Source organism: Dipodomys merriami, unplaced genomic scaffold (assembly GCF_024711535.1).
Source record: "Dipodomys merriami isolate MVZ:Mamm:240054 unplaced genomic scaffold, mDipMer1.0.p SCAF_25, whole genome shotgun sequence".
NCBI classification, from domain to species: domain Eukaryota; kingdom Metazoa; phylum Chordata; class Mammalia; order Rodentia; family Heteromyidae; genus Dipodomys; species Dipodomys merriami.
Window position 1 is genome coordinate 4,893,569 of NW_027203937.1, and position 27,848 is coordinate 4,921,416.

At 36.5% G+C, this 27,848-nt stretch overlaps 1 protein-coding gene and 1 pseudogene across 3 annotated transcripts in view; one reads left to right on the forward strand and one right to left on the reverse strand.

The window, feature by feature from the left end:
• The window catches only part of Tmem135 (transmembrane protein 135), a 234,834-nt gene that overhangs the window by 175,953 nt on the left and 31,033 nt on the right, over window positions 1-27,848 (reverse strand). For 2 of the 3 annotated variants that reach the window (XM_070034817.1, XM_070034816.1), the window contains exon 4: window positions 15,123-15,156. The exons of the other annotated variant lie outside the window; for it this stretch is intronic. In XM_070034817.1, coding sequence (XP_069890918.1) covers window positions 15,123-15,156 — 34 coding nt within the window. The remainder of the gene's footprint in view (window positions 1-15,122; window positions 15,157-27,848) is intronic. 3 annotated transcript variants of the gene reach the window in all.
• On the forward strand, window positions 3,471-5,441 carry LOC138836146 (TOX high mobility group box family member 4 pseudogene; annotated as a pseudogene).

The following is a 27,848-nucleotide window of genomic DNA, read 5'->3' on the forward strand; positions in this document are numbered from 1 at the left end:
AAGATCAAATCCCTGGGATTGAAAACAGGCTAGATATTATAGAGAAATAACAGACAGCTATTCACAACAATCTAAGAAATATAATATTCTATTCAATATTTAGAAAACTATCAGAAGGCCTAATCTGAGGATAATGGATGTAGAGGAGCATCTAGAGACAGAAGTTAATGGTCTAGGAAATTTATTTAACAGGATTCTAGCAAAGAACTTCCAAAAAATGCAAAAAGATAGGCCTATTCAGATACAAGAATCATTTAGAACCCCAAATAGTACAGACCAGAATAGGACATCCCACTGTCACATTATAATCTGCACAAGATGAATTCACTCAGAGGAAAGGATCCTTAAAGTTGTCAAGGACAAAATATCAATCACCTATAAAGGGAAACCAATCAGAATAACTTCAGATTTCGCAGCAGAGACAATTAAAGCAAGAGCCTGGAATGATGTATGCAACGCCCTAAAGACAAAAAACTATCAACCAAGAATACCATACCCAGCTAAACTCTCCTTCATAATGAAAGGTCAAATAAAAACCTTCCATAGCAAAAAAAAAAAAAAAAAAATGTATCTCCACCTAACCAGCCCTACAAAAGATACTTAAGATGCAAAAAAAAAAGATACTTAAGATGACCTACACATAGAAAACCAACAAGAGCACAATAAAGGCCAAGAAACAACCCCCAAACAGAGAATACAAGAATTATTGGCACAGCCCCCCCCAAGAAGGCAGATACCATGGCAGGAACTCCCAGACACCTCTCAGTCCTAACTCCCAATATTAATGGACTTAACTCTCCAATTAAGCGACATAGAGTGTCTAGCTGAATCAAAAAGCAAGATCCTTCTATCTGCTGCCTTCAAGAGATACATCTTGCCCACAAAAACAAACATAGTCTGAAAGTAAAAGGCTAGAATAAAATCTTCCAAGCAAATGGCCCCCATAAACAGGCCAGAAGTGCAATCCTAATATCAGACAAAATAGACTTCAAATTAAAATTAGCCAGAAGAAATAAAGAAGGTCATTACATACTAATTAAGGGATCTCTCCTTCAGATATTACAATTCTAAATATCTATTCATCAAATAATGGAGCAACTAAATTTATCCAAGAGACACTACTTTCCCTCAAATCTTACATAGATCCAAAGACACACTTTAACACACCACCATCCCCACTGGATACATCAACCCAGCAAAAACTCAATACAGAAATCTATCTGTTCTCAGCAGCACATGGAACATTCTCCAAAATAGACCACATTCTAGGTCACAAAGCAAATTTCTCCAATTTCAGAAACATTGAAATTATCCCCTGCATTCTCTCAGACCACAAGAGAATAAAATTAGAACTCAACAACAAAAGCCACCAAAGAAAATCCTGTAACACATAGAGGCTGAACAACACACTGTTGAACCACCTGTGGGTCATGGAAGAGATTAGAAAGGAAATTCAAATGTTCATAATGTTCAACAAAAATGAACACACAAATTACCAGCTTCTCTGGGACACAGCAAAGACAGTACTCAGAGGCAAGTTTACAGCTGAGTTCCTATATCAACAAATTGGAGAGATCTGAAACCAACAATTTAATGAGACATCTGAAGCATCTTGAAAAAGCAACAAGCTAAACTCCAATTCAGTAGACAGAAACAAATAATTAAAATTAAATGAATTAGAATCCAAAAAAAACCACAGTAAGAACCAATAAAACAAAAGAGTTGGTTCTTTGAAAAAATTCACAAAATTGACAGACCCTTAGCATATCTTTTCAGGAAAAAAAAAAAGACAATGCACCCAAATAAACAAACTCAGAGATGAGAAAGGAAACATCACCACAGAAACAACCAAGATTCAGAACATTATAAGGGAATACTTCTCAAACCTTTATGCTAATAAATTTGAAAATCTGGAAGAAATGGACTATTTTCTAGCAAATATTGACATGTCAAAACTGAACCAAGATGAGTTAAACCAACTTAACAGACCCATATCAAGCACTGAAATAGAAACAGCAATAAGAGACCTCCCATCTAAGAAAAGCCCAGGACCGGATGGATTTACAGTGGAATTCCACAAGGCTTTCAAAGCAGAACTCACACCAATACTCCTCCAACTCTTCAATGAAACTGAAAGTTCACTACCGAACTCTTTCTATGAAGCCATTGTAACCCTCATCTCAAAACCAGGCAGGGACTCATCAAAGAAAGAGAACTATAGACCCATTTCTTTGATGAAAATCAATGGAAAACTTCTCAACAAAATTTTGGCCAGTCAACTTCAACAAATCATCAAAAAAAATCATACACCATGATCAAACAGGATTCATTTCAGGGATGCAAAGCTGGTTCAATATATGCAAATCAGTTAATATAATTCACCACATCAACAAGAGCAAAAATAAGAACCACATGATTATCTCAATAGATGCAGAAAAAGCATTTGATAAGATCCAACACCCCTTTACGATGAAGGCACTGAAAACACTAGGAATCCATCCATGGAACATTCCTCAATACAATAAAGGCTGTATATGACAAACCTACAGCCAGCATTATACTTAATGGTGAAAAACTAAAGCCATTTCCTCTAAACTCAGGAACGAGATAAGAATGTCCACTCTCTCCACTTCTCTCCACTTTAGTATTAGAATACCTAGCTAGAGCAATAACACAAAATGCAAACATAAAGGGGATCCAAATAGTGAAAGATGGAGTAAAACTCCCTCTTTGCAGATGACATGATCTTGTATTTAAAGAATCCCATGGATTCCACTCCCAAATTCCTCGAGCTGATTAGAAACTTTGGCAAAGTAGCAGGGTAAAATTAACCCTTGAAAATCAATGGGTATTCTGTATGCCAACAATGAGAAGAGCGCAGCTGATATCAGGAAAGCACCTCCTTTTGTAATAACTCCAAAAAAATAAAATACCTCCAAAAAAATAAAATACCGAAGGACCTCTACGATGAAAACTTTAAAAACCTAAATAAGGAAATTAAAGCAGAACACATGAAGTGCAACAATCTCCCATGCTCCTAGATTGAGAGGATTAACATCCTGAAGATGGCAATACTACCAAAGATTATGTACAAATTCAATGTGATACCTATCCCAACCTCATTCTTCAATGAAATAGAAGAAGCAATCCAAAAACTCATATGGAACAATAAAAGACCCTGAATAGCAAAAACAATCCTTAGCAGAAAGAACAGAGCTGAAGGAATATCAATTCTATATTTCAAACTCTACTACAAAGCCACAGTAATGAAAACAGCCTGGTACTGTCACAAGAACAGACTTGAGCACCAATGGAATAGGACTGAAGACCCAGAAATGAACCCACAGAACTATAGGCACCTAATATTTGACAAGGGTTCTAAAAAACAGTAAACGGTGCTGGCAAAATAGGTTAAACACCTGTAGAAAACTAAAGCTAGGCACTGGGATGGTGGTAGCGGTTGTGTGAAGATGGAGTTTCCCAGAGGAAATGACAATTACCTGACAATCACGAGGCCCTCGCACCCTTTCCTGTCGGGGCCGAGACATTCCATACACCAAGCTTAGGGATGAGGAATTTGAAATCCCACATATCTCCTTGGATTCTGATCAGTCACTGGCTGTCTCTGATGTCAATGGCCACTTTGATGACCTGGCAGACCCTTCCTCCTCACAGGATGGCAGTTTTTCAGCTCAATATGGAGTCCAGACATTGGACATGCCTGTGGGCATGACTCATGGCTTGATGGAGCAAAGGGGGGGGGGAGGGCGCGGAGCTCCTGAGTGGGGGCTTGACCATGGATTTGGACCATTCCATAGGAACTCAGTACAGTGCCAACCCACCTGTTACAATTGATGTACTGATGACAGACATGACCTCAGGCTTGATGGGGCATAGCCAATTGACTACCATTGATCAATCAGAACTGAGTTCTCAACTTGGTTTAAGCTTAGGGAGTGGTACCATCTTGCCCCCTGCCCAGTCACCTGAGGATCATCTTTCAACCACCCCTTCACCTACTAATTCAATTCATGAGGATGGTGTTGAGGATTTCTGGAGGCAACTTCCCACCCAGAAGACCATGGTAGTAGAAGCAGGGAAAAAGCAGAAGGCCCCAAAGAAGAAGAAGAAAGAAAGATCCTAATGAGCCTCAGAAACCAGTTTCAGCATATGTTTTATTCTTTCGTGATACACAGGCAGCCATCAAGGGACAGAATCCTAATGCCACATTTGGAGAGGTTTCAAAGATTGTGGCTTCTATGTGGGATAGTCTTGGAAAGGAACAAAAACAGGTGTATAAGAGGAAAACTGAAGCTGCCAAGAAAGAGTATCTTAAGGCCCTAGCTGCATATAAAGATAACCAAGAATGTCAGGCCACTGTGGAAACAGTAGAATTGGATCCGGTGCCACCATCGCAGACTCCTTCACCACCCCCTGTGGCTGCTGTTGACTGACCCAGCATCTCCAGCACCAGCCTCATCCGAGTTCCCTGCCCTGTCCCCTTGCATTGTTGTTAACTCTACTCTGTCATCCTATGTAGCAAACCAGGCATCTTCTGGGCCTGGGGGTCAGCCCAATATTACCAAATTGATTATTACCAAACAGATGTTGCCCTCTTCTATTACTATGTCTCAAGGAAGGATGGTTACTGTTATCCCAGCCACAGTGGTGACTTCCCAGGGGCTCCAATTAGGCCAAACAAGTACAGCTACCATCCAGCCCAGCCAACAAGCCCAGATTGTCACTAGGTCAGTGTTGCAGGCTGCAGCTGCTGCTGCTGCTTCTATGCAACTGCCCCCCCCCAGACTACAACCCCCTCCATTATAACAGATGCCTCAGCCCCCAACTCAGCAGCAAATTACCATTCTGCAACAGCCTCCTCCTCAAAAAGTCCAAATCACTTACAGCAACAGCCACCACCTCTGCAAAGCAAGATTGTACCTCCACATACTCTGAAAATACAGACTACCTTGGTCCCTCCGGCTGTAGAAAACAGTCCTGAGCGGCTTATGAACAACAGCCCTGAAGCCCATACAGTAGAGGCAACCTCTCCTGAGACAATCTGTGAGGTTGAGTCTCCTTCTCAGACAGATATTGAATTGGTCAGTGGGTCTCCTGTGACACTTTCACCATAGCCTCGATGTGTAAGGTCTGGTTGCGAGAACCCTCCTGTTGTGAGTAAGGACTGGGACGATAAATACTGCAGCAATGAGTGTGTAGTGAAGCACTGCAGGGAAGTCTTCTTAGCCTGGGTGGCCTCTAGAAATCCAAACACTGTGGTGTTTGTGAAATAGGCTTTCCGGTTCCTCAAGCCAGTGAAGATTTACCTGCAGGAAACAAGTCCAAGAGCCTGTTTTTGAAACACAAGCTTCTGGTAGTGCCTGATCACAATCCAAGACTTTCCTTCAAGCTTCCCCTACTTTCCTGCTTTCAGCAGTGGCCAGGTTATATATGGAGCAGGGCCATTGAGTTTGCTGTAATCTGGAATTGCTTTTTACTTTCAACTGTAAGCAGAAATACCAAGATAATAGTAGAGGAAAGATTGGGGGGGAGGGGGGAGGCTGGGAAGGGATGTGAAGGGTAAACAAAGGAGGAGGCTGCAATGCTTGGTAAGAAATGTACGCATTATCCTGCCCACGTAATTGTAACTCCTCTGTACAGTATGTTCACAAATAAAATTAAATTAAATTAAAAAAAAATAGTAGAGGAAAGAGTATAGTAGAGGAAAGAGTAAAGGGAGTATAGACAAGCCAATCATGGTGATGGTAAGGCTGGTGGTGGAGGTTAAGGAAATTTACTGGTATAATTTTCATAGGACTTGCCTAGAATACTATTAAAATGATGGGAAAGTACTCAGCTTTGATCTAGGTAGAAACAGCATTCTGTGCATCCATTTTAAAAGGGGATAAGAGGAATAGGGGGTATAGCTCAGTTGTAGGCATGCCCTGGTTTTAATCCCCAATACCAGAAAAAAGGGATCAAAGACTATATTAAAGATTCCCTCTTAAAACAAATAGAACTATTACTATCATCAATATTCTGCTTTAAGAACAAAGGTTTTCAACACAAGTTAAAAAAAAAAAAAAAAGAAAAAGAAAACTAAAGCTAGATCTGTATATATCACCCTGCACCAGAATCAACTCCAAATGGATCAAAGACCTTGAAATAAAAGCAGACACCCTGAAAAGATTACAGTAAGAAATAAGAGATACCCTAGGGTTCCTTGGCATAGGTCAAAATTTTCTTAATAAAGACCCAGAAATACAACAAATCAAAGAAAAGTTGAACAAATGGGATTACATGAAACTGCAGAGTTTCTGCATAGCTAGCAACATCAATAGAGAGCCTACAGATTGGGAGAAGAACTTCACTAGCCATACAAGTGACAAGGTTCTCATATCTAAAATATACTTAGAACTCAAAAAATTAAATCCCCAACTACAAATCCTCAAAGAAACAACTACTCGATAAATAAGTGGGCTAAAGACTTAAAGAGAAACTTCTCTGAAGAGGAAGTAAGTATGGCCAATAGACACATAAAGAAATTCTCAACTTCTCTAGCCATAAAAGAAATACAAATCAGGGAAGGTGGCTCAGTGATAGAGTGCTTGCCTTGCATGTATGAGGCCCAGGGTTCAATTCTTCAGCACATAAACAGAAAAAGCCGGAAGTGGCAGTGTGGCTCAAGCAGTAGAGAGCTAGCCTTGAGCTGAAGAGTTGAGGGACAGCACCCAGGCCCAAAGTTCAGGCCCCACGACTAGCACAAAAGAAAGAAAAAGAAAGAAAAAGAAAGAAAGAAAGAAAGAAAGAAAGAAAGAAAGAAAGAAAGAAAGAAAGAAAGAAAGAAAGAAAGAAAGAAAGAAAGAAAGAAAGAAAGAAAGAAAGAAAGAAAGAAAGAAAGGAAGAAAGGAAGGAAGGAAGGAAAGAAAGAAAAGAAAAGAAAAGAAAAGAAAAGAAAAGAAAAGAAAAGAAAAGAAAAGAAAAGAAAATCAAAACAACATTGAGATTCCACCTCACACCAGTTAGAATGGCTAGAATCAAGAAACCTAATAATAACAGATGCTGGCAGAGATGTGGCCAAAAGGGAACCCTACTGTATAGTTGGTGGGAGTATAAACTTGTTCAACCACTTTGGAAAGCAGTATGGAAGTTCCTCAAAAGACTGCACATAGAGCGCCCCTATGACCAAGCAATCCCACTTTTAGGCATTTACCCAAACGCTCACAAACAAGGCTATACTAAAGCTACCAGCACAACTATGTTTATCGCAGCATTATTTTCCATAGCTAAGATATGGATCCATCCCAGATACCACTCAGTAGATGAATGCATCAAGAAAATGTGGTATATACATAGACATATATAAATATCTACACACACACACACACACACACACACACACACACACACACACAAAATGGAATTCTATGCCTCCATCAGAAAGAATGACATTGCCACATTTATTAGGAAATAGAAAAACTTGGAAAAAATGATATTAAGTGAAGTAAGCCAGACCCAAAGAAACGTAAGTCCCATGGTTTCCCTTATTTTCAATAACTAATATAAGTCTACGTCAAGCAGAAAAGGTCAAAAGCTATGTAAATATGACCATATAAGATGATGTTTAGTGAATGAACCCCAAGATTGGGACACAAGAGTTTTTTTCTTTCTCGCTATTGTTTTTAACATATTTAAAATGTATTATGTGATTTTTTTTGTTTCTCTTGTATGTTCTTCCCCCATGGTATAACCCGTTTTCACTGTATTTGATTTCAGTGCCCTGCATCTTGTATATACATTTTTCTAATTGGGGGAGGGGAAGGGAAATAACAAAATTCTGAAATAAGGATACAAGTTGACCCATTGTAACAATGAGATGTACAAGACACTATGTTGAAAACTAACTTTACAACTTGGGGGGGATGGGATGGGGATGTAGGGAGTGAAGGGATGGTAGGGGGAAAAACAAAGGAGTAGGTAACAATGTTCGATAGGAAATGTACTCATTACCTCACTAGTGTAACTGTAACCCCTCTGTATATTATTTTTACAATTATAAACATAAAAAAGCCAGAATTATGGCATATTTAATTCCCCTATACAATGCTTTGTAAATATTTACTGATGAAAATAAAGACAAATATAGAAAAGACAATGGGAAACTAGGTCTATGTATTTGTTTATCCAAGTGACAACATCTTCAAAGTCTCTAATTAAAATAATTAAGGAATGGGTAAGTATCACAGCCAAAACACAACATCATAACTCACCAAGTACTTCACTACCAACAATTTAAGTAGAGCTGTCTATATGCCAACCCACTGTAATGAACGTATAACCAAAAGGCAAGTCAAAAAGTAGAAATAAATCCCCAAAATGCTTTACTAATATAAACAAAAGAAGTATGGCACAAAAACATGTCTCCAACTTTAAAATATGTCACATAGCATGGAGGATATACGGCATCTGTTTATATATTTATGCATTACATTGGAAAAGAAAAATTTTAAAAAGACTAAAATTTTTATAATTACAAATGGTAAAAGTACAGATAACTTCTTCCTGATTTTCTGCATTTTCCAAAGCAGAAACATATACCAAAATATAATATAATAAGTATACTGTTTAAATAAAACATTCCAATGGTCAAAATTTTTGTTATATAGTAATAATATAAATGGCTGTATAAATAAAGGGAGGGTGAAGCTTATTAGATTATGATTAGGATCCAGAATGTATCATACGATGTACAAATTCACCTTCAGACATCTATACATAAAATCTTTTGGTTTTTTTTGTTCTTGTCATCTAAACACATGCCTGTTATAACTATCACAAAAAAGACAATGAGCAATCTATATTTGGCCTTTTCTCAGAAACTTTTCTAATACTGAAATTTATTCATCTGGACAAAAAATTACAAACTTACTTGACAAATGCACCTCTATCTCAAAACAAAGTTTTCCATTGAGAAAAACTAGAGGTTCAAATGTTTATTTGAGACTGGGAACACTATCAAAGTAGAATAGCCACTGCTCTGAAACACAAATTGACAGTTTCTTGAAAAACTAAACATATAACTATCACATAAACCAGCAATTGCAGTGCTGGGCATTCATCCCACACAAATGAAATCTCATGCCCACACAAACCCTGCATATGAATATTTACAACAGCTTTATTCATAATAAGCAAAAACCACATACAAGCCAGATGTCTTCAATGGACATAACCATACATGGAGTACAACTCAACAACTGAAACGAAGAAACTAGTGACACATTCATCATCATAAACAAATCTCCAGAGTACTGTACTGAATGAAAATAGCTAATCCCAAATGGTAACACACTATATGATTCTACTTATGTAACTTGACAAAACAAAATTACAGAGATAAACAACAGATTACTGTTATCAGGGACTAGAAGTGGGTAGGAAAGAAAAGAAAGCCAGTGGGGCAATAAAAAGGCAGTATGAGTGACATTTAGGATGACTGACATTTGGGGTGAGGCATTAGCTAAAAAGCTGAGCAAGCACTGAGTTCAAATCCTAAAGAAAGTGAAAGTGAAAGAAACAGGGAGAGAGAGGAAGAGAGGAAGGAAAAAAGGAAGAAACGAAGGATGGAAGAAAAGAGAAAGAAAGAAAGAAAGAAAGAAAGAAAGAAAGAAAGAAAGAAAGAAAGAAAGAAAGAAAGAAAGAAAGAAAGAAAGAAAGAAAGAAGAAAGAAAGAAAGAAAGAAAGAAAGAAAGAAAGAAAGAAAAAGAGGAAGAAAGAGAAGAAAGAAAAAGAGAGAGAGTGGGAGAAGGAAGGAAGGAAGGAAGGAAATGAAATGTTCTGTATCATAACCATGTCAATTTAATATTCTGGTTCTGATGCTATACCTTAGGATTGTAAGATGCTATGAATAGTAGAAAATGGATAAGGAATACAAGGCATTTCTAGGGTTTGGGAATTTTGTTTTGTTTTGGGTACTAAGATTTGAACTTAGGACCTTAACACTTGACAGGCAAGCACTCCACCATTTGGGCCACACTTCCAGCAAATTTTGCATTAGTTTATTTTTCAGGTATGGTCTGGTGCTTTTTGCCTACCAGAGTCGCAACCATTGCCCTACATCTACCTCCAACATAGCTGCAGATACAGGCACATGCCAACATGCCTAGCTTGGATTTCTGTTTTGTTTTGTTTAGGGCAGTACTGGGTTTAAACTAAAGGCTTGTCAGCTGTTAAGCAGGTGCTCTAATGCTTCAATCATGCCTCCAGCCATTTTTGCTCTGGTTACTTCTGAGATAGGATCTTGCTTTTGCACAGCTGGCCTGAACCACAATCCTCCTGTATGCTTTCTGCCATAGCTGGGATAGTGGATACATGCCACCACAGCCAGCTCATTCTGTTGAGATTGGTTCTTTTGAGATTTTTTTTTTGGTCCAGGCCTGCAACTACAATCATCCCTATCTCAAGTTCCCATGTAACTGGGATGACAGGTGTATATCACAGCATCTAAGCATTTGTTGAGATGGAATTTCACAAATGTTTTCCCAGTCTGACCTCAAATTGCAATCCTGATCGCCAACTTCCAAGCAACCAGGTTCCCCCCCCACCCAGTGTAGCTTGCTTTCTAAGATATGATCTTGCCAACTTTGCCTGGGTTGTCCTGTACCCACAATCATTCCACTCTAACTCCTATATTATTTTTTACAACTGCATATCAATCTGCATTTATTTCAATAAAAGGTTTAACATACAGTTCATGGTTAAGTGCATTTTCCAATGCTGTTTATTAAACAAACCTAAAAAGAAAATTACAAGACAATTTATGTGCTAAAAGACAAACACATAAGTTTTGAAGTTTGCTTATAATTTAACTGAGTATTAAAGTATACACTATGTGCTATAAAAAAAAAGCATGTGAGTGGCCAGAAAATATATGAAAAGTATCATTCTAATATGCAGGTGTTATATTTTAAAGAATTTTAGAAACTTTTTTTAAAAAACAGCCTGATAGCAAGACTACTGAGAAAATTTATTCTATTTTGTTTTGTTTCATTCTGTTGTATACTACAGATAATATATAACCAAGATTTATCAATTGTTTGACTATCAAACTCAGCTTATTTATTGAAATGGGGTCTCATTATAATTTAACCAAGGGTGACTTCAAGTTGAAATTCTCCCAATTTCTGGTTCGTAGATAGCTTGTATTACAAACACCAGCCTAAATCCTTCTCTTCAATAAATAGAGTCCTATGGATCATTTAATAAAGTATGACAAACAGTACATGTCAGGCACTGTTCTAGGCATGACACAGTAATGTACAATACAGATGAAAACTCTTCATAGTGCTTAAATTCCCAGAGGAAAAATAAAACAATGGGACAGAGAGAGTGAGATATTGATAAATTCCATTAAAAATAATGGACTGGGAGTATAAAAATGTAGGCAGCTTGAAGGTGAGTGTTATTCCATGTAGGATGCATATAGAAGGCCTCAAAAACCTGGCATCTCAGCAAAGAGCAAGACAAGCAGTTATCTGAGGCCAAAAACAGCTAATAGCAGTCCTGAGAGAAAGTATGCTTGCTGTACACCGGAAGGGGCAGTGTGGCAGGAAAGAGAGTCTGGAAAAAGGCCAAGGAGGCACAGATCGCTCAGCTTCACATTTCTTCCAAGTCTTGAGAAGAGCCCTACATCATCCATTCAAATAGTCACATTTTATAAACTTTGACAAACTAAAGCATTTTTACCAGACAATAATTACCACTTTAGGTTCTGATTTCTCCAACACCGCCCACACTGCTGTGCAGAGGACAGTTGGAGCAAGGTATATTCCACTAAGCTACTTTCCAGAAAATTGATTCCTAATAGTCCAAGGAAGGGTGGAGTCCAGGAATAAGCTACCATTCTTTGTACCAATTTACCCTGTCATAATACAAGAGAAAAGGATCAGAGGCCATGCCAGACTACATATGGACATTCTAGCAGGCTAAACTCTGAAATGCAAAGGTAATGAAAATGCAGAGGCCTAAGACAGGCTGTCCAAATTTCTTCCAAGCATTAGAAATGAAAAGTAGTAAGAAGAGGGCTTGACTTTTATCAAAGTCTAGTTAACAAAAGGAAACTATGCTCCATTCAAGAAAATGAAGTGAATGCAAACATAAGTATTACAAATGGAACAAATTTATAAGCTTTTTTCTTGTGGAATTTTATAATACAGAATATTTTAGAATTCCTGTGCTTTAGAAGTACTATCTATAGCTGAATTTAAAACACAATGATCTGTGCACTAAATCACATGGTTTTAAATATTCCATATGTAAACCATTTTAAAACATATGTATGAACAAAAGATGGAATTATATTTTTATTCTCTCCATAGAAAATGAAACTATAAAATCATCATATGATTAAAATACTCATGTAGGCCTCGCTATGCAGAAGGCTAAGATCTGAGGACCTCCTTTCAAAGGTAGCCTGGACACAAAAAAATTCATGAGATTCTTATCACAAATAACCACCAAAAGGCCAGAAGTAAAAGTGTGGCTTAAGTGGCAAAGCCCCAGACTTGAACAGAAAAAGCCAAGAAAGAGTATGAGGCCTTGAATTCAAGCTCAAGACACACACACACAGGCATGCACATGCACACGCATGCATACACGCGTGCGCACTTACACACACACACACACACAGGCATGCACATGCACACACACGCACACACGCGCGCGCACTCACACACACACAAACACACACCAGGCCATTTATAAGCAATAAATGACCAAAAAAAAAAGTATTTCCAAAATATACTAGAGGATTATTTTATGAAGTTACATAATTTTCCTGAATTGTTATGTCTAACATTTATCATCTCTTTAAAATTAAAACTACCACATCATTCAAAGTAAAAGTTTAATGACTACATTAAGAAGCAATTAAATACAAGTCCCTGGGTTTAATCTCCAACTTGCATACACAGGTAAATAGATTAGGTAACTCGAAGACAATCAAGAGAATCAAAATTCTCTTCAGAATTGTTAAGGAGCAATGTTACGGAAAATAAGGAGACAGAAATATGGATATAAATCTCTATGTAGAGAAATATAGTCTACTTCAATTAGTCAACATAAATTTTTTAAAACAATTGAGAAAAAAGAGATACTAACTAAATGAAAAAAACCAGACTGACCACAAATTCCAACAGATGTATAAAAAAACAAAACTAGGTGATCATCCTTAGATCACTGTCAAGTTAGAACTCCATGTCCAGAAATATTATTAATTCAAACAAGTATTTCTCAAACTTTAATGCACTCTACTTGAGAGTTTGTAGTACAATGAGAAGTAAAACTGAACAAGTCTCTGACCTGTCTTTCAAGAAGAATAAAGACAAAGTATCTACTTTCCCCATGTCCTGAATTTTCCATCTCATTGCAAATAAAAGTTTCAAATACTTTTTCTGTAGGTTTTCTGTAGCACAATTTTCAAATAACTTATAGCATATCTTAGGCTTACTTTAATCAGAGGTACATGAAGCCTCTGAAATTGCATGGAGATTTGAGTTTGTTTCTGTACTTGAGCAGTTTTCTATGAAGACTATGTTTGTTATCAGATCCTCAAACAGGAGTATGACCAAAAAGGATCAGAGCCACTCTTCTAAGACTCATCCCCTCCCAACCATCAGTTTGGCATTACTCTTATGATTCTTACAATATCACATAATTTATCCTGCAGTCCTTCTCCTCTACTAGGACATTATCAACTAGACAGCAAACTCCATGAGTTCAAGGGCTATGTGACTTCCCAGCATACAACACATCTAACTAAAACATGGAAATACATGGTATTGAAGAAAATTATTTTACCACTGAAATGAATTGCTATATGCATCTCTGTAATATAGTCCTCTGTTAGGGAATCTACCCTTAGGTAAATTTTTATATTTTCTTAGTTGAGTTGCTTAATGCTTATCAACTCTGTTAAAGAAACTGAAAGATTTTAATGTAAATGTTTTTAAGTTGTAAATCTGGTGAATCTAGTGGTAAAACACTGGTTACTATAAATAATGTCACACAGGCTGGGAAGGTGGCTCAGTGGTAGAGCGCTTGCCTTGCATGCATAAGGCCCTGGGTTCGATTCCCCAGCACCACATAAGCAAAAAGAAAAAAAGCCAGAAGTAGTGCTGTGGCTCAACTGGTAGAATGCTAGCCTTGATCTGAAGAGCTGAGAGATAGTGCCCAGGCCCAGTGTTCAGGCCCCATGACCGGACCCAAAAAATAATAATAATAATAATAATAATAATAATGTCACACAGGTAACATTAATTTAATTTCTATAAACTTGGCAATTTGGAAGAAAGGCTAATTCTATTTTAAGCGCATGACTGCTTTAACATTTAGGGAGGTATATCCTTCCATCATTTCTCCTTCTAGAAGTGGCAGTAGATTGTTTCTAACATATTTATAAGATTATGTCTTTGCTGCCTTGTATGTCCCTCCCCCATGGTACAACCCCTGCTTTCACTATATATGATGTTGGTATATGTGGAGGAGAAGGGAAAAAACAAAATGTTAAAACAGGGATACAGGAGGACCTATTCCAACAATGAGATGTACAAGTCATTATGTCGAAAAACGAACTTTACAACTTTGGGGGGGGGGGACAAAAGGGGGGGGAGGATACAAATAGATGGGAAGGGGAAACAGCAGAAGGCTACAATGCTTGATGGGAAGTGTGCTCATTATCTTGCCCATGTAATTGTGGCCCCTCTGTACAGTATTTTCACAATGAAAATATATTTTAATAAATAAATAAAAAATAAAAAAAGAAGTGGTAGTAGAAATAAAGCTTATTATGGTTAAATACATAGATTATATAACCTAAGATGAAGTACTAAACAAAAAAGAATCACAAAAAGCACTGACTGTGAATCGCTTTCCTCCTAAAATAAATGAAGATTAATTCTATATAACAGAACATAATCACAGGGTATCAATGTTTTTTTAAACATGTAAGTCCATCCTTCAAAACAGACATGGAATATATGTTGATTTTTCCTTTATTTTCTTTAAGCGAATTAATTTTTAAAGCCTACAGAGAAAACTCAAAGTTAAAAAAATAATTTACTTACCAAATTGGCCATATAAATTGTGAGCAGCCCTCTCCTGCAAATAATTTAAAGAAAGAACAAGATTAAGTACTGATAGAACTTAATTATCTTATCATTTTTCAGAAATCTATGATAACACTGTCAGGAATTGAGAAACATACTGGTATTTTAGAAAAATAGACTAATAGTGCTAAACCAAGTTTTTTATTGCCCTAATAGCTGAATCTAAATAAGATCAGTGATAATTAAGCACTCTGCTTAGTGGTCAATAATACTGCCTTCTTGTTATATTTGTTATTAGGAGTAGTAGTATAATGTGTCACTACTCTATGTTAGATATTGCTTAGGCTGATCTCAAACTTCTGCCTCCATCAAGGACTGCAGGCATGACAGCCATGAATCACTGTATCTAATTTTTGCTGCATCCTAAAGAATTCATCTTATATGCATGTATGAAAGTACCACAATGAAACTCCTTTGTACAATTAGAAAAGAATTCATTTAGGGAAGAGAGAGTGAGAACAAGGCAAGTGATAGGATAGACTGACTTGAGTAAAGTGTAACTATGTATAGAAATATAACAAAAATCTGCAAAATCCCCTCCCATAACTAATGTAAGCTTATTTAAAAAAAAAAAAAAGAATTGATTTTGCCAAAAGCCAAGTCAAGAACAATTCAGACTAAAGGCACATTTATTTAAAAACCAAGTTTTCTATTTGTTTAATAAAAAATTAATGGTTTGCTCTATTAGATATCATTATAAATTACACTAAGTTACTTTGGTTTTAATTTCATTGTTAAGTCGGGAATCAAGGGACCTTTCTAACATGAAAGGACAAACCAAAGTATATAAACATTTATTTTATTGCAAATACCCTTTTTATGAAACTTAATGAGAACCCATGTAAAAAGTCAAAGATTAGAATTGCTCTTAATTTAACTTGCACAGCATATAAGAAATTAATGAAATATATCTTATTCTCTAGTAAAGAGGTTTTAACATGTTTTAAGAGCCCAAGAATTTGGGCTGGGAAGGTGGCTCAGTGGTAGAGCACTTGCCTTGCATGCATGAGGCCCTGAGTTCGATTCCTCAGCACCACATAAGCAAAAAGAAAAAAGCCGGAAATGGCGCTGTGGCTCAAGTGGTAGAGCGCTAGCCTTGAGCTGAAGAGCTGAGGGATAGTGCCCAGGCCCAGAGTTCAGGCCCCATGACCAGACCCAAAAAAAAAAAAAGAGTTCAAGAATTTGAGTTTTGAAAGATGAACACTTTATAAGATCACTTTCATCTAAATAGCGTACCATATCTGTGAGTAAATGTTATCAGTGAAGTATTCTTCATATCACATTCATATATGTTCCTAATTGTTTATTTTTCAAAACAGCTTACTAAGATTGTTAGAATTTCCAAAGCCACATGGAGGCAGTATAATTTAAATGAACAGTGCTGAATGAACACAGGACAGCAGAGTTCCAGTTAACTAACTCTAAATTATCTGCTATAACTCTAAATTATCTGCCATTCTGTCATTTCTTCATTAAATGATGAGTTAGCTACTTTTTTTAAATAAACGTTATTTAAAGGAAATAATGTATATCTCTCATCAATATGTAAGTTGAAAGAATGCAGAGCCCAAATCTCACTGTATTACACCTTTCAGGTAATTTTCCTCCTAGCAGATTCTAGTGTATCTTAAAAGAATCCAACTGCTTCACCAAGAGAATACTGTGGTTTCTATATACAGATTGAAACTGCCCTTATTAATCCATTACAACTTTCCAGTCACTAGCAAATTCTAAATCTAAGATGTTCTAATATCACTTATTTTAAATAAATCATATATAGAAAAATGAATAGTCAAGTCACACACATGGACAGAACAAAGAAAAATCAAATGCTTCTCAAAGAGATACTCATTTTATCGTTATAAAGAAAAATATTTCAAATAATACTTCTAAATAAATAAAAATACTTTTGTGCTTTCAATGGTAGTACTTGATAATACATTTCATTACTAAGTAAACTAATAAGGATGATGCTATTTAACAACACATTTGTGTGGTAGAGCACTAGCCTTGAGCTGAAGAGCTGAGGGACAATGCCCAGGCCCAGAGTTGAGTCCCCCGCCCCCCCAAAAAAAAAACACATTTTTTCCACCAACCTTATTCTACAATCATCAACTGTAATGAAGTTACAGTTCCATCATTCACTCTATCTCTATAGTATTCAACAGTAATGATTCACCATTCATGTTATCTGTCTGAAAATTAAACTATCTTTAATCACAAAGATAATCTTGTGAAGGCATTTCCATAAACTGGAAAAAAGTACCTGGCATTTCTAAGAGGCATGAAATAAATGACTGTGGAATTACTAGACACAGAACCAGCAAAAAGTTTCTAAAAACTCAGCCTTAGAAAAAGAAGCATAACATAGGTATTTTATGCCAGATACTGGCAACCACTAGAAGGAGGGGAGGTCAATGAATTATTCCAACTCAATAACAAGTAAAGAAGTAACCATGCTGGGCATTAGTAGCTCACAGCTATAATCCTAACTATTCAATTGGGTGAGTCATGAGGATTGTGGTTCAAAACCAGCCCAGGCAGGAAAGTCTGTGAGACTCATCTCCAATTAACAATCAGAAAACTGGAAGTGGAGCTGCGTCTCAAAGTGGTAGAGTGCTAGCCTTGAGCAAAACAGGTGAGGGACAATGCCCAGGCCCTGAATTCAAACCCCACAACCGGAAAAAAAGAAATGGAAAGGGGGAAGGGGAAATGGAAAGGGGAAGGGGAAGGGGAAAAGGAAAGGGTAGAGAAAGACCTAGATTGCATATAAAGTCTATCAATATGAAATCAGGATTTACCCTCCCAATAGTCCTCTTAAGAATTAGGCGGTGCTATTATGCTGACAATCTAAAGACCAAACAGAAAACAAGTGATGTCCTTACAAATACAGACCTAGCAAAGACAAAGTGGAATTAGGTGTCAGTTCATCTGAGAATACTTTCAGTCTACCCAATCATTTGTTGCTCCAACAGAAAACAGTTACACCGGAGGAGGCAACAATGCTTAATAGGAAATGTACTCATTACCTTGCTCATGTAACTGTTACCCCTCTGTACAGTATTCTTATAATAAAAAAGTATTTTAAAAAAATATGAAACCAGAAAAAAAAAGGAAAGAAAACAGTTACACTACTAAGGTGCCTTTAAATTATGTGATTCAAGCCGTTTTTGTTTAATGTTACTGTATAGGTGATATAGAGAAGGGTTACATAAATCAAGTAATGAATACGTTTCTTTTTGAATGTCACCCTTTCTCTTACTTTCTCTACTGAACCCCGCAAGTTGTATAGTTCATTTTCAACAGTGTCTACTGAGTATCACTGCTGCATTTGTTCACCCTTCGTCCCACCATTTCTGTGTCCCCCCAACATTCCCCAAAACAGATAAACTTACATACAAGACAAAAGGTACACAAAACAACTTCAACAAGAGAGAAAAAAAACTCATTTCCATTTGCTAAGAGTTCATTTCAATAAATATAATTTTATATGATCATATGCACATAGCTATTGAACCTTTGTGATCCTCTCCTAGGCATATCCTCCTTCAGTCTCACTGTCCTGCATAATTTTCTAATGTCTAAGTGTGTTTGTTTTTTACCATTCAGTGTATTTACTTATAGATTTATAGGTACATTCTAGTTACAACAAATAAGGGAAACTATGCAACCTATGTTTTTTTGGGTATCACACTTTGCTTAATATAATGTTTTCCAAGTCTTTCCATTTCTTTACAAATGGTGCAATATAATTCTTTCTGACATAAGCACAGAATTCTATTGTGTATATACACCAAGCTTTCTTGATCCATTCATCCATTAAGAGGCATCTGGAGTTGATTTCATATCTTGGGTATTGTAAACAATGCTACAGTGAACATGGCTATGCTGATAGCTTTAGTGTGACCTTGTTTGTGGTCTATGGGATAAATGCCCAGAATTGGAATTGCTGGTCACAGGGAAGCTCTATGTACATAGTCTTCTGATGAACCTCTATACTACTTTCCAGAGTAGTTGAACAAGTTTACAATCCCACCAACAGTACAGTAGTATTTCCTTTTGCCCACATCCCCACCAGCATCTGTTATTGTTAATTTTCTTGATAATAGCCATTCTAACTGGGATGAGGTGGAATCTCAAGGTTGTTTTGATTTGCATTTCTTTTATGGCCAGAGATAAAAATTTCTTCATGTGTCTACTAGCCATTCTTACTTCTTCTGAGAAGTCTCTCTCTAAGTATTTATCCCATTTATTAAGTGGGTTGTTGTTTCTTTGAAGATTTATTTAGGGGGTGGGGTTAATTTTTTTGAGATCTAAGTATATTTTAGACATGAGGCCCTTGACTGATACATAGCTAGTAAAGATCTTCTCTCATTCTGTGGGCTTTCTATTTATCTTGCTAGCTATGGCCTTGTCCTTTGTCATGCAGATACTCTTCAATGTGATGCACTCCTATTTATCTAGTCTTTCATTAATTTTTTGTGATTCCAAATCTCTACTTAGGAAATTTCCACCCTGTGCCTAGGAGCCCTAGTGTTTTCCCTACCCCTTCCTGTAATATTTTCATGGTATCTGGTCTTAACACTGAGGTCTTTAATTCATTTAGAATTGACTAGGCTGATTTTAATGGTTTCCTAACAGCCTTCTATGTTTAGAGGATAAGTAAAGTTCAGATCTACTCTTACTTTTGTGAAAAAGCAGACAATGTATTGTTATTATAATGTATTATAATTATAATACATTATATAATATATAATCACATATTATATATTATTACATATGATTATATATAATTACATGACACATAATATACTATAATTAAGACCCTATTTTGGTCTCAAGTTTCAATTTATTCTATCACATTACAACTCAACTTACATATTATATTCAATTTACTCTAATCACATCCAATATCCTCAAAAATGTTACAGAGGACACTATCTGTGTAGCATTATGATAGAATCAATGGTAATACTACACTCCTGACAAGATTCCCTTGGTGCAATTCTTCATCCTCTCATCCTCTCCCCTATGTCAATTTTCTAACTGTACACAGTCACAACTTGATCACTTCTCCAATTATCTATAGTATCACAAGAACTTGAGAAACAGTCATTTTGTATTTAACCTTTCATAGTATCTATCCTAAATCTGAGGCCACACCCTTCCAAGTAGGTAAAACCTCTTTAAAAATCAAGAAGGGAGGGGAGAGAGAACAGAGAACAGAGGGGAGCAGAAGACTAAAGGAGAGGGGCTAGTGACAAGAAGGACAAAAAGTAACTTTTTAAACTTCATAGAATGTCCTTATGCACATATACTCCTGTGCACATCAGGTTGGTAAGGACAGCAAATAAGCAGCCAAATGCTTCTTTAAACCATATATAATTGCTAGTTTATTTTATTCCCTCTTCTCATCCCATGATATAGCCCACCCCTTCTCCTTTCTCTCTCCCTCTCTTTTTCCCTTTCATATGCATATCTAGAAGTATTTTCTTAAAAAGTATTCAGAAATGTGTATCCAAAAGTATCATCCTAAAAAGTCAGCTATAAAAAGAATTAAACGTTAAAAGAATCTTTGAGGAACATCAGAGTACATTAACAACCTCTCATTCTATTCAAAATTTAAGCATTATTACCTTCTAACTAACAATGCTTCAATAATGAGAGGGGTTTGGGGTTTTGTTTTTTTTTTCTTTTTCTTTTTTTGGTCTTGGGGCTTGAACTCTGGGCCTGGGCGCTATCCCTCAGCAATTCAGCTTAAGGCGAGCACTCTACCAATTGAGCTACAGTGCCACTTCCAGGTTTCTGGTGATTTATTGGAAATAAGAGTCTCACAGGGGGGCCGGGTGCTGGTGGCTCACGCCTGTAATCCTACCTACTCAGGAGGCTGAGATCTGAGGATCACGGTTCAAAGCCAGCCCAGGCAGGAAAGACCATGAGACTCCTATCTCCAATAAACCACCAGGAAACCGGAAGTGGCGCTAGAGCTCAAGTGGTAGAGCGCTAGCCTTGAGCTGAAGAGCTGAGGGACAGCGCCCAGGCCCAGAGTTCAAGCCCCCACGACCGACAAAAAAAAAAAAAGAGTCTCACAGGGCTGGGAAAGTAGCTCAGTGGTAGAGCGCTTGCCTTGCATGTATGAGGCCCTGGGTTCGATTCCTCAGCACCACATAAGCAAAAAGAAAAAAGCCAAAAATGGCATTGTGGCTCAAGTGGTAGAGCGCTAGCCTTGAGCTGAAGAGCTGAGGGACAGCGCCCAGGCCCAGAGTTCAGGCCCCACGATCGGACACAAAAAAAAAAAAAAAAAAAGACCTCCCATGCTCCTGGATTGGCAAGATTAACATCGTGAAAATGGCAATACTTCCCAAGGCTATCTACAAATTCAACGCGATACCTATCAAAATTCCACCCTCATTCTTTAAGGAAATAGAGGAGGCAATCCAAAAATTCATATGGAACAATAAAAGACCCCGAATAGCAAAAACGGTCCTCAAGGGAAAGAACACTGCTGGAGGAATATCAATACCAAATTTCAAACTCTACTATAAAGCCATAGTAATCAAAACAGCTTGGTATTGGCATAAGAACAGACCTCAGGACCAATGGAATAGAATTGAAAACCCAGAAATGAACCTACAGACCTATAGCCATCTAATCTTCGATAAGGAAGCTAAAACAATAGAATGGAAGAAAGACAGCCTCTTCAGTAAATGGTGCTGGCAAAATTGGTTAACTACATGTAGAAAACTAAAGCTAGATCCTTATATATCACCCTGTACCAGAATCAACTCCAAATGGATCAAAGACCTTGAACTCAAAGCAGACACTCTGAAAACATTACAGGATGGAATAGGAGAAACCCTAGGTCTCCTTGGCTCAGGTCGAAATTTTCTGAATAGAGACCCGGAAGCACAACAAATCAAAGAAAGGTTGGACAAATGGGATTGCATAAGATTGCAGAGCTTCTGCAGGGCAAATGACATAGCTGGCAAGATCAATAGAAAGCCCACCGATTGGGAGAAGATCTTTACTAGCCATACAACGGACAAGGGTCTCATATCTAAAATATACTTGGAACTCAAAAAATTAAACCACCCAACAACAAATCCTCAAAGAATCAACTGCCCAATAAATAAGTGGGCGAAAGACTTAAAGAGAAGCTTCTCTGAAGAAGAAACAAGGATGGCCAATAGACACATGAAGAAATGTTCAACATCCCTAGCCATAAAAGAAATGCAAATCAAAACAACATTGAGATATCACCTCACTCCAGTTAGAACAGCAAAAATCAAGAACTCTAACAACAACAGATGCTGGAGGGGATGTGGACAGAAAGGAACCTTACTTCATTGTTGGTGGGAATGTAAACTTGTTCAACCACTTTGGAAAGCAGTATGGAGGTTCCTCAGAAGACTTCACATAGATCTCCCCTATGATCCAGCAATCCCACTTTTGGGCATTTACCCAAATGTTTACAAACAAGACCACACTAAAGCTACCAGCACAACTATGTTTATTGCAGCATTATTTACCATAGCTAAGATATGGAACCAACCCAGATGCCCCTCAGTAGATGAATGGATCAAGAAAATGTGGTATATATACACAATGGAATTCTATGCCTCCATCAGAAAGAATGACATTTCCCCATTTGTTAGGAAATGGAAAGGTTTGGAAAAAATTATATTAAGTGAAGTAAGCCAGGCCCAAAGAAGCATAGGTCCCATGGTTTCCCTTATTTGCAATATCTAGTATAGGTATGAGTCAAGCGGAAAAGGTCAGATAATGTGATGTTAGGAAAACGAACCCTTAAATATGTATTTTAATGTTTTCGTTTCTTTCATGCATGTGTTTCTAACGCATTTATAAGATTATTTCTTTGTTGCTTTGTATGTCCCTCCCCCACAGTGTAACCCCCGCTTTCACTATATTTGATGTCAGTATAACATGTGGAGGAGATGGGGACAAACAAGTCGTTTAAGGATTCAGGTGGACCTGTTGCAACAATGAGAAGTACAAAATGTCATGTCAAAACCAGCTTTACAATGTCGGTGTGGGGGGGGGAGGGGGGTATAATTGGGTGGGGGGAGGGGGGTAAAATTGGGTGGGGGGAGGGGGGAGGCAGGGAAGGGAAGTGAAGGGTAAACAAAGGAGGAGGCTGCAATGCTTGGTAAGAAATGTATGCATTATCCTGCCCATGTAATTGTAGCCCCCCTGTACAGTATGTTCTCAAATAAAATAAAATACAATTAAAAAAAAAAAGAAATAAGACAAGAATGTGCAGCATAACATTAAATATTGATTTTTACACAAAAAAAAAAAAATAAAGGGTATGTTCTAATGAAAAAAAAAAAAAAAAAAAAAAAGAGTCTCACAGACTTTCCTGCCCAGGCTGGCTTTGAACCATGATCCTCAGATCTCAGCCTCCTCAGTAGCTAGGATTACAGGCATGAGCCACCAGCACCCCGCTGAGAGTTTTTTTTAAACTTTAACACATAGTGTACATATGCTTTAACTAACCTCTAAATTAAATGACACTGTACAATACATTCCATAATTGAGGTCACTACCAAGTATAATTCCAAATTCTAATTCATATGATTCTATATGTACCTATGTAATATTTAGATGCTCACAAAAAATTTTAAGAAATAATGAAAGTTCCTAAATATTTGTAATTGTATTAAAAAATGCTATTTAATCATTTCAGAAAATCTTTCAAGACACAATCGATTTTCGTCTGTCAGAAAGTTTTGGAAGAATATAAAATACTTCCCTTAAGATACAAGAATGAACAAGATAAGCTTTCAGTTTACAGCAAAAACATAAGATTTTATATTCAATTTTATGCAGTATATAATACAGAATAAACATCTCAGAAAAGATGAAACTTAAAAGAATTAACAGCAAATTCGTGATATTCTCTAATTACATACTTTATTCATTTAGACATGTGCTTACGAGTTTTATTAACCCATAATACACCTGAAATAAATAGGATATTTTTGTTATTTTAATCCAGGTTAATGTTTGAGTACAAGGCAGTTTTTAATTTACCTAAACTAATCCTAAATGTCAAAGCAAATTCCACTGCAATTCTACAAAACAAAATCCATCAGAACAAGTCTTTCAGAACCACAAACAAAGCAGGGTGAAGACTAGTTCTTAAAAGCCCTCCTAGGGATAAACTTGATGTTACCAGTGCTTCCTGCTGAGTTACTCATTGCTGGTTCTTTATGGTACAAATTTTTTTAGCAACCCTGGAAACTACTTCAAAGCTTTGTCAGAACTGCACAATGATGCAATTAAGATTTAAGGAAGCTTCCCTTCTGACTAGGTATCAGGAACTAAGCTTAACTCTGGAAGGAGGGACAGATAGTGGATGAGCAGCATGGATTACAGAGAGGATACAAAACTGGGAAGGAATAAGAGTTAATTAAACTAATAAAAGAATGAAGACATTCTCATGGATATAAAGATATCTTCATCAAAGGTCTTGAAAATGCAGAGGTTAGAGAGCTAGCTTGTATGTCTCACTTCATTATTAAGTACTTTTTGCAAACTGATTACAAATGTATACAATGGCAGAGTAAAGTTTTCATTATTAAATAGACCTTTAGAAGTATAAAAGGTAGAAAAATCACTATTTGCAATTTTGAAAGCATACAGTTGTTACTTCTCTATATTGTGTTTCTTCCACTCTTTCTGATGCTAATATGTACTGAGAAAAGGTAGAAGTATACACTGTTCTTTGAAAACCTTATGCACATATACTCCTGTGCACATCAGGTTGGTAAGCACAACAAATAAGCAGCCAAATATTTCTTTAAACCATAGATAATTGCTACTTTGTTTTGAAAACCTTTTCTTATGCTGTCCTCTCCTATTCCCATGTATCCTACAGCTAAACAGAAAAAAAAAAAAACTTCCAATTTTATTCAACCACCCTCTTGCCCCAGAATGAGGAATCATGTTTCCATTTACCTAGTTTGAACTTCCATCAGTGTATCACAGATTTCTTTGTGAATTAAAGCCCTAATTATAAATTTTTCCTTTTACGATAAAAACATTAACCTACTTCATTTTGCAATAAGTACAACAATATAGACATGTATAAGTTCAATCTTTATAAATTACCTAAATTTATTAATGGTCTTGATATTTAATAAAATCTCAACACAAATCTGTGATAAGTAAAGTACACTTTTTCAGAGCAAAAAAAAAGGTACTACCTTACACAAAGAAGACAACTTATAAAGAAATAAGCCAAAAAGTTTCAAAGATTAGCTCCAAAAAAATTTAACTAAAAAAAAAAAGCTTTAAAATTTTTTAACCTACCAAAAGTCAACATAAACAGAAATAAACTAGCAACCCAAATCCATGCAAACATCACACTTCTAGGAAGCCTCTCCTTTTGCTCTAAAAAATTCCATTTTTAGGGCTGGGAAAGTAGCTGAGCGGTAGAGTACATGCCTTGCAAGCATGAGGCTCTAGGTTCGATTCCTCAGCACCACATAAACAGAAAAAGCCGGAAGTGGCACTGTGGCTCCAGTGGTAGAGCTCTAGCCTTGAGCTGAAGAGCTGAGGGACAGCGCCCAGGCCCAGAGTTTAAGCCCCATGACCGGCAAAAAAAAAAAAAATTTCCATTTTTAATATAAATTATAAACTTTTACTTTTAGTGTTATAGTATCTAAACTTAGGTTAATATTATTTTAAAAAAATGAACATCCTACAGTCTTTGATTTCTATAACTTGAGAGATGGTAAAATATTAATGCTAAGAAGCCAGATGCTAAATTAATCATGTATATTTCTCTACAGAGAAATCATTGAATTTTTTAAACATTTAAAAATTAAATAAAAAAGAATTTTACATATTCAGTAATGCAAAAGAAGAAGGCATACAGAAATAATAAAACAAAGCAAGTAATATGATGGCATATGTAGAGAGCTCACCTAGCAAGAACAAGGCCCTGAGTTCAATCCCCAGTAAAGAAAAATAATAAAAACACAAGTTGAAAGCTTACAGTAAGCAATTTCATACAATATTTGGTGTTGGTGGCAGATTTCTTTTACTTAGTATAATGATGTCATTGACAATATGTATCATTGTAATCTTGCTTTTCATTGTCAACTAAAAACTGATCACTTTTATGTCTTTGCATATTTACTTGTTCTAAACATTTCATTTCCACAGAGAATACTCTTAACTTCTTAAAACTACTACCAAAAGAATCACCAGGCCCATTCAAAGGCCAAAATATACACAGCAACATAAACTCATCTAGAACAAAGAAGAGTGACAAAAATGACATATTCTATGAAGTGGCTGTCATACCAATAAAGAAGATACAGATTGAGAAGTTAATATCACAAATATTGATATTATGATGAAGAAAAGTTTATTTTAGCAAACTTATCATTCAATCACTCCAATCATGAATAAAAAATATATTGATAAGATCTGATGACCACAACCATCCTCATATCTTTAACTTGGACCCATCAAGCTACACACTTCTCTTTATCAATTGTCTCAGAATTACGTATGAAGTGCATTTTTACAAAGAATGCTTAATGTGAATCAACTCAAGCCTTCAGACAATGCCTCAAGTTTATGGGGAATGAAGTAGATAAATGAACCAGTAAATAATGTAATGACAGAAGATACCAGAAACATTACATGCAAGATACCAGAAACATTACATGCAAGACAACTGCCCTTATCACTTCAATTAAAAAAAAGGGGGAAGGAGATTTAAGTTAAAAGACAATGAAGACATATAAAAATATATATAAATTGTGGCTACATTCTGGTTCAAAGAAGCAGCCAAAAAAGCCATTTTAGGAGACTATGGACTAGGCAGTATTAAAGAACAATTGTTCATTTTCATATGTGGTAGTGCAATTACATAGCAAAATATCCTTATTTTAGAAAATGCATGCTAACTTTTAGGAGTGAAATGTCATGAGGCCTACCACGTTTCTTCTGTATGATACACCCTATACACATACACATGTATTCACATACAAAGTAAAAATAGCAAAATGTGAACAACTTTTGACTAGCTGGTTGTTACAAAAGTATTCATTTCAAAAGTATCAGTTAGAAATATCTACAAAAACCTTCTAGTCAACCTTGATATACTTGATTAAAGGATGCTCTGTTTCGCATATAAATATTTTCAACACATATTTTCAAAACTAATTACTTATATTTTAAAACTGATAAATTTGCAATCACCAGACTAACTCATTATCTATAAGCAAAAAGAAAAACAGTAGATGCTAAATATTTTTTGGGGGGGGAAGGGGGACCCGGTCATGGGGCCTGAGCTCTGGGCCTGGGCACTGTCCCTCAGCTCTTCAGCTCAAGGCTAGCGCTCTACCACTTGAGCCACAGCACCACTTCAGGCTTTTTTTTCTTTTTGCTTATGTGGTGCTGGGGAATTGAACCCAGGGCCTCATGCATGCAAGGCAAGCGCTCTACCACTGAGCCACCTTCCCAACCCTATGATGCTAAATATTTTTAAATATATTGTTTGAATAAATTATTTGAAAACCTGATAAGTAACATATCACTATTTCCTTTTTTTCTGGCAGTTCTGGGGTTTGAACTTAGTTCCTTGCCCTTAATAAGTGCTCTAACTACTGAGCAATGTCTCTAGTCATATTTTCTACTGTTTAG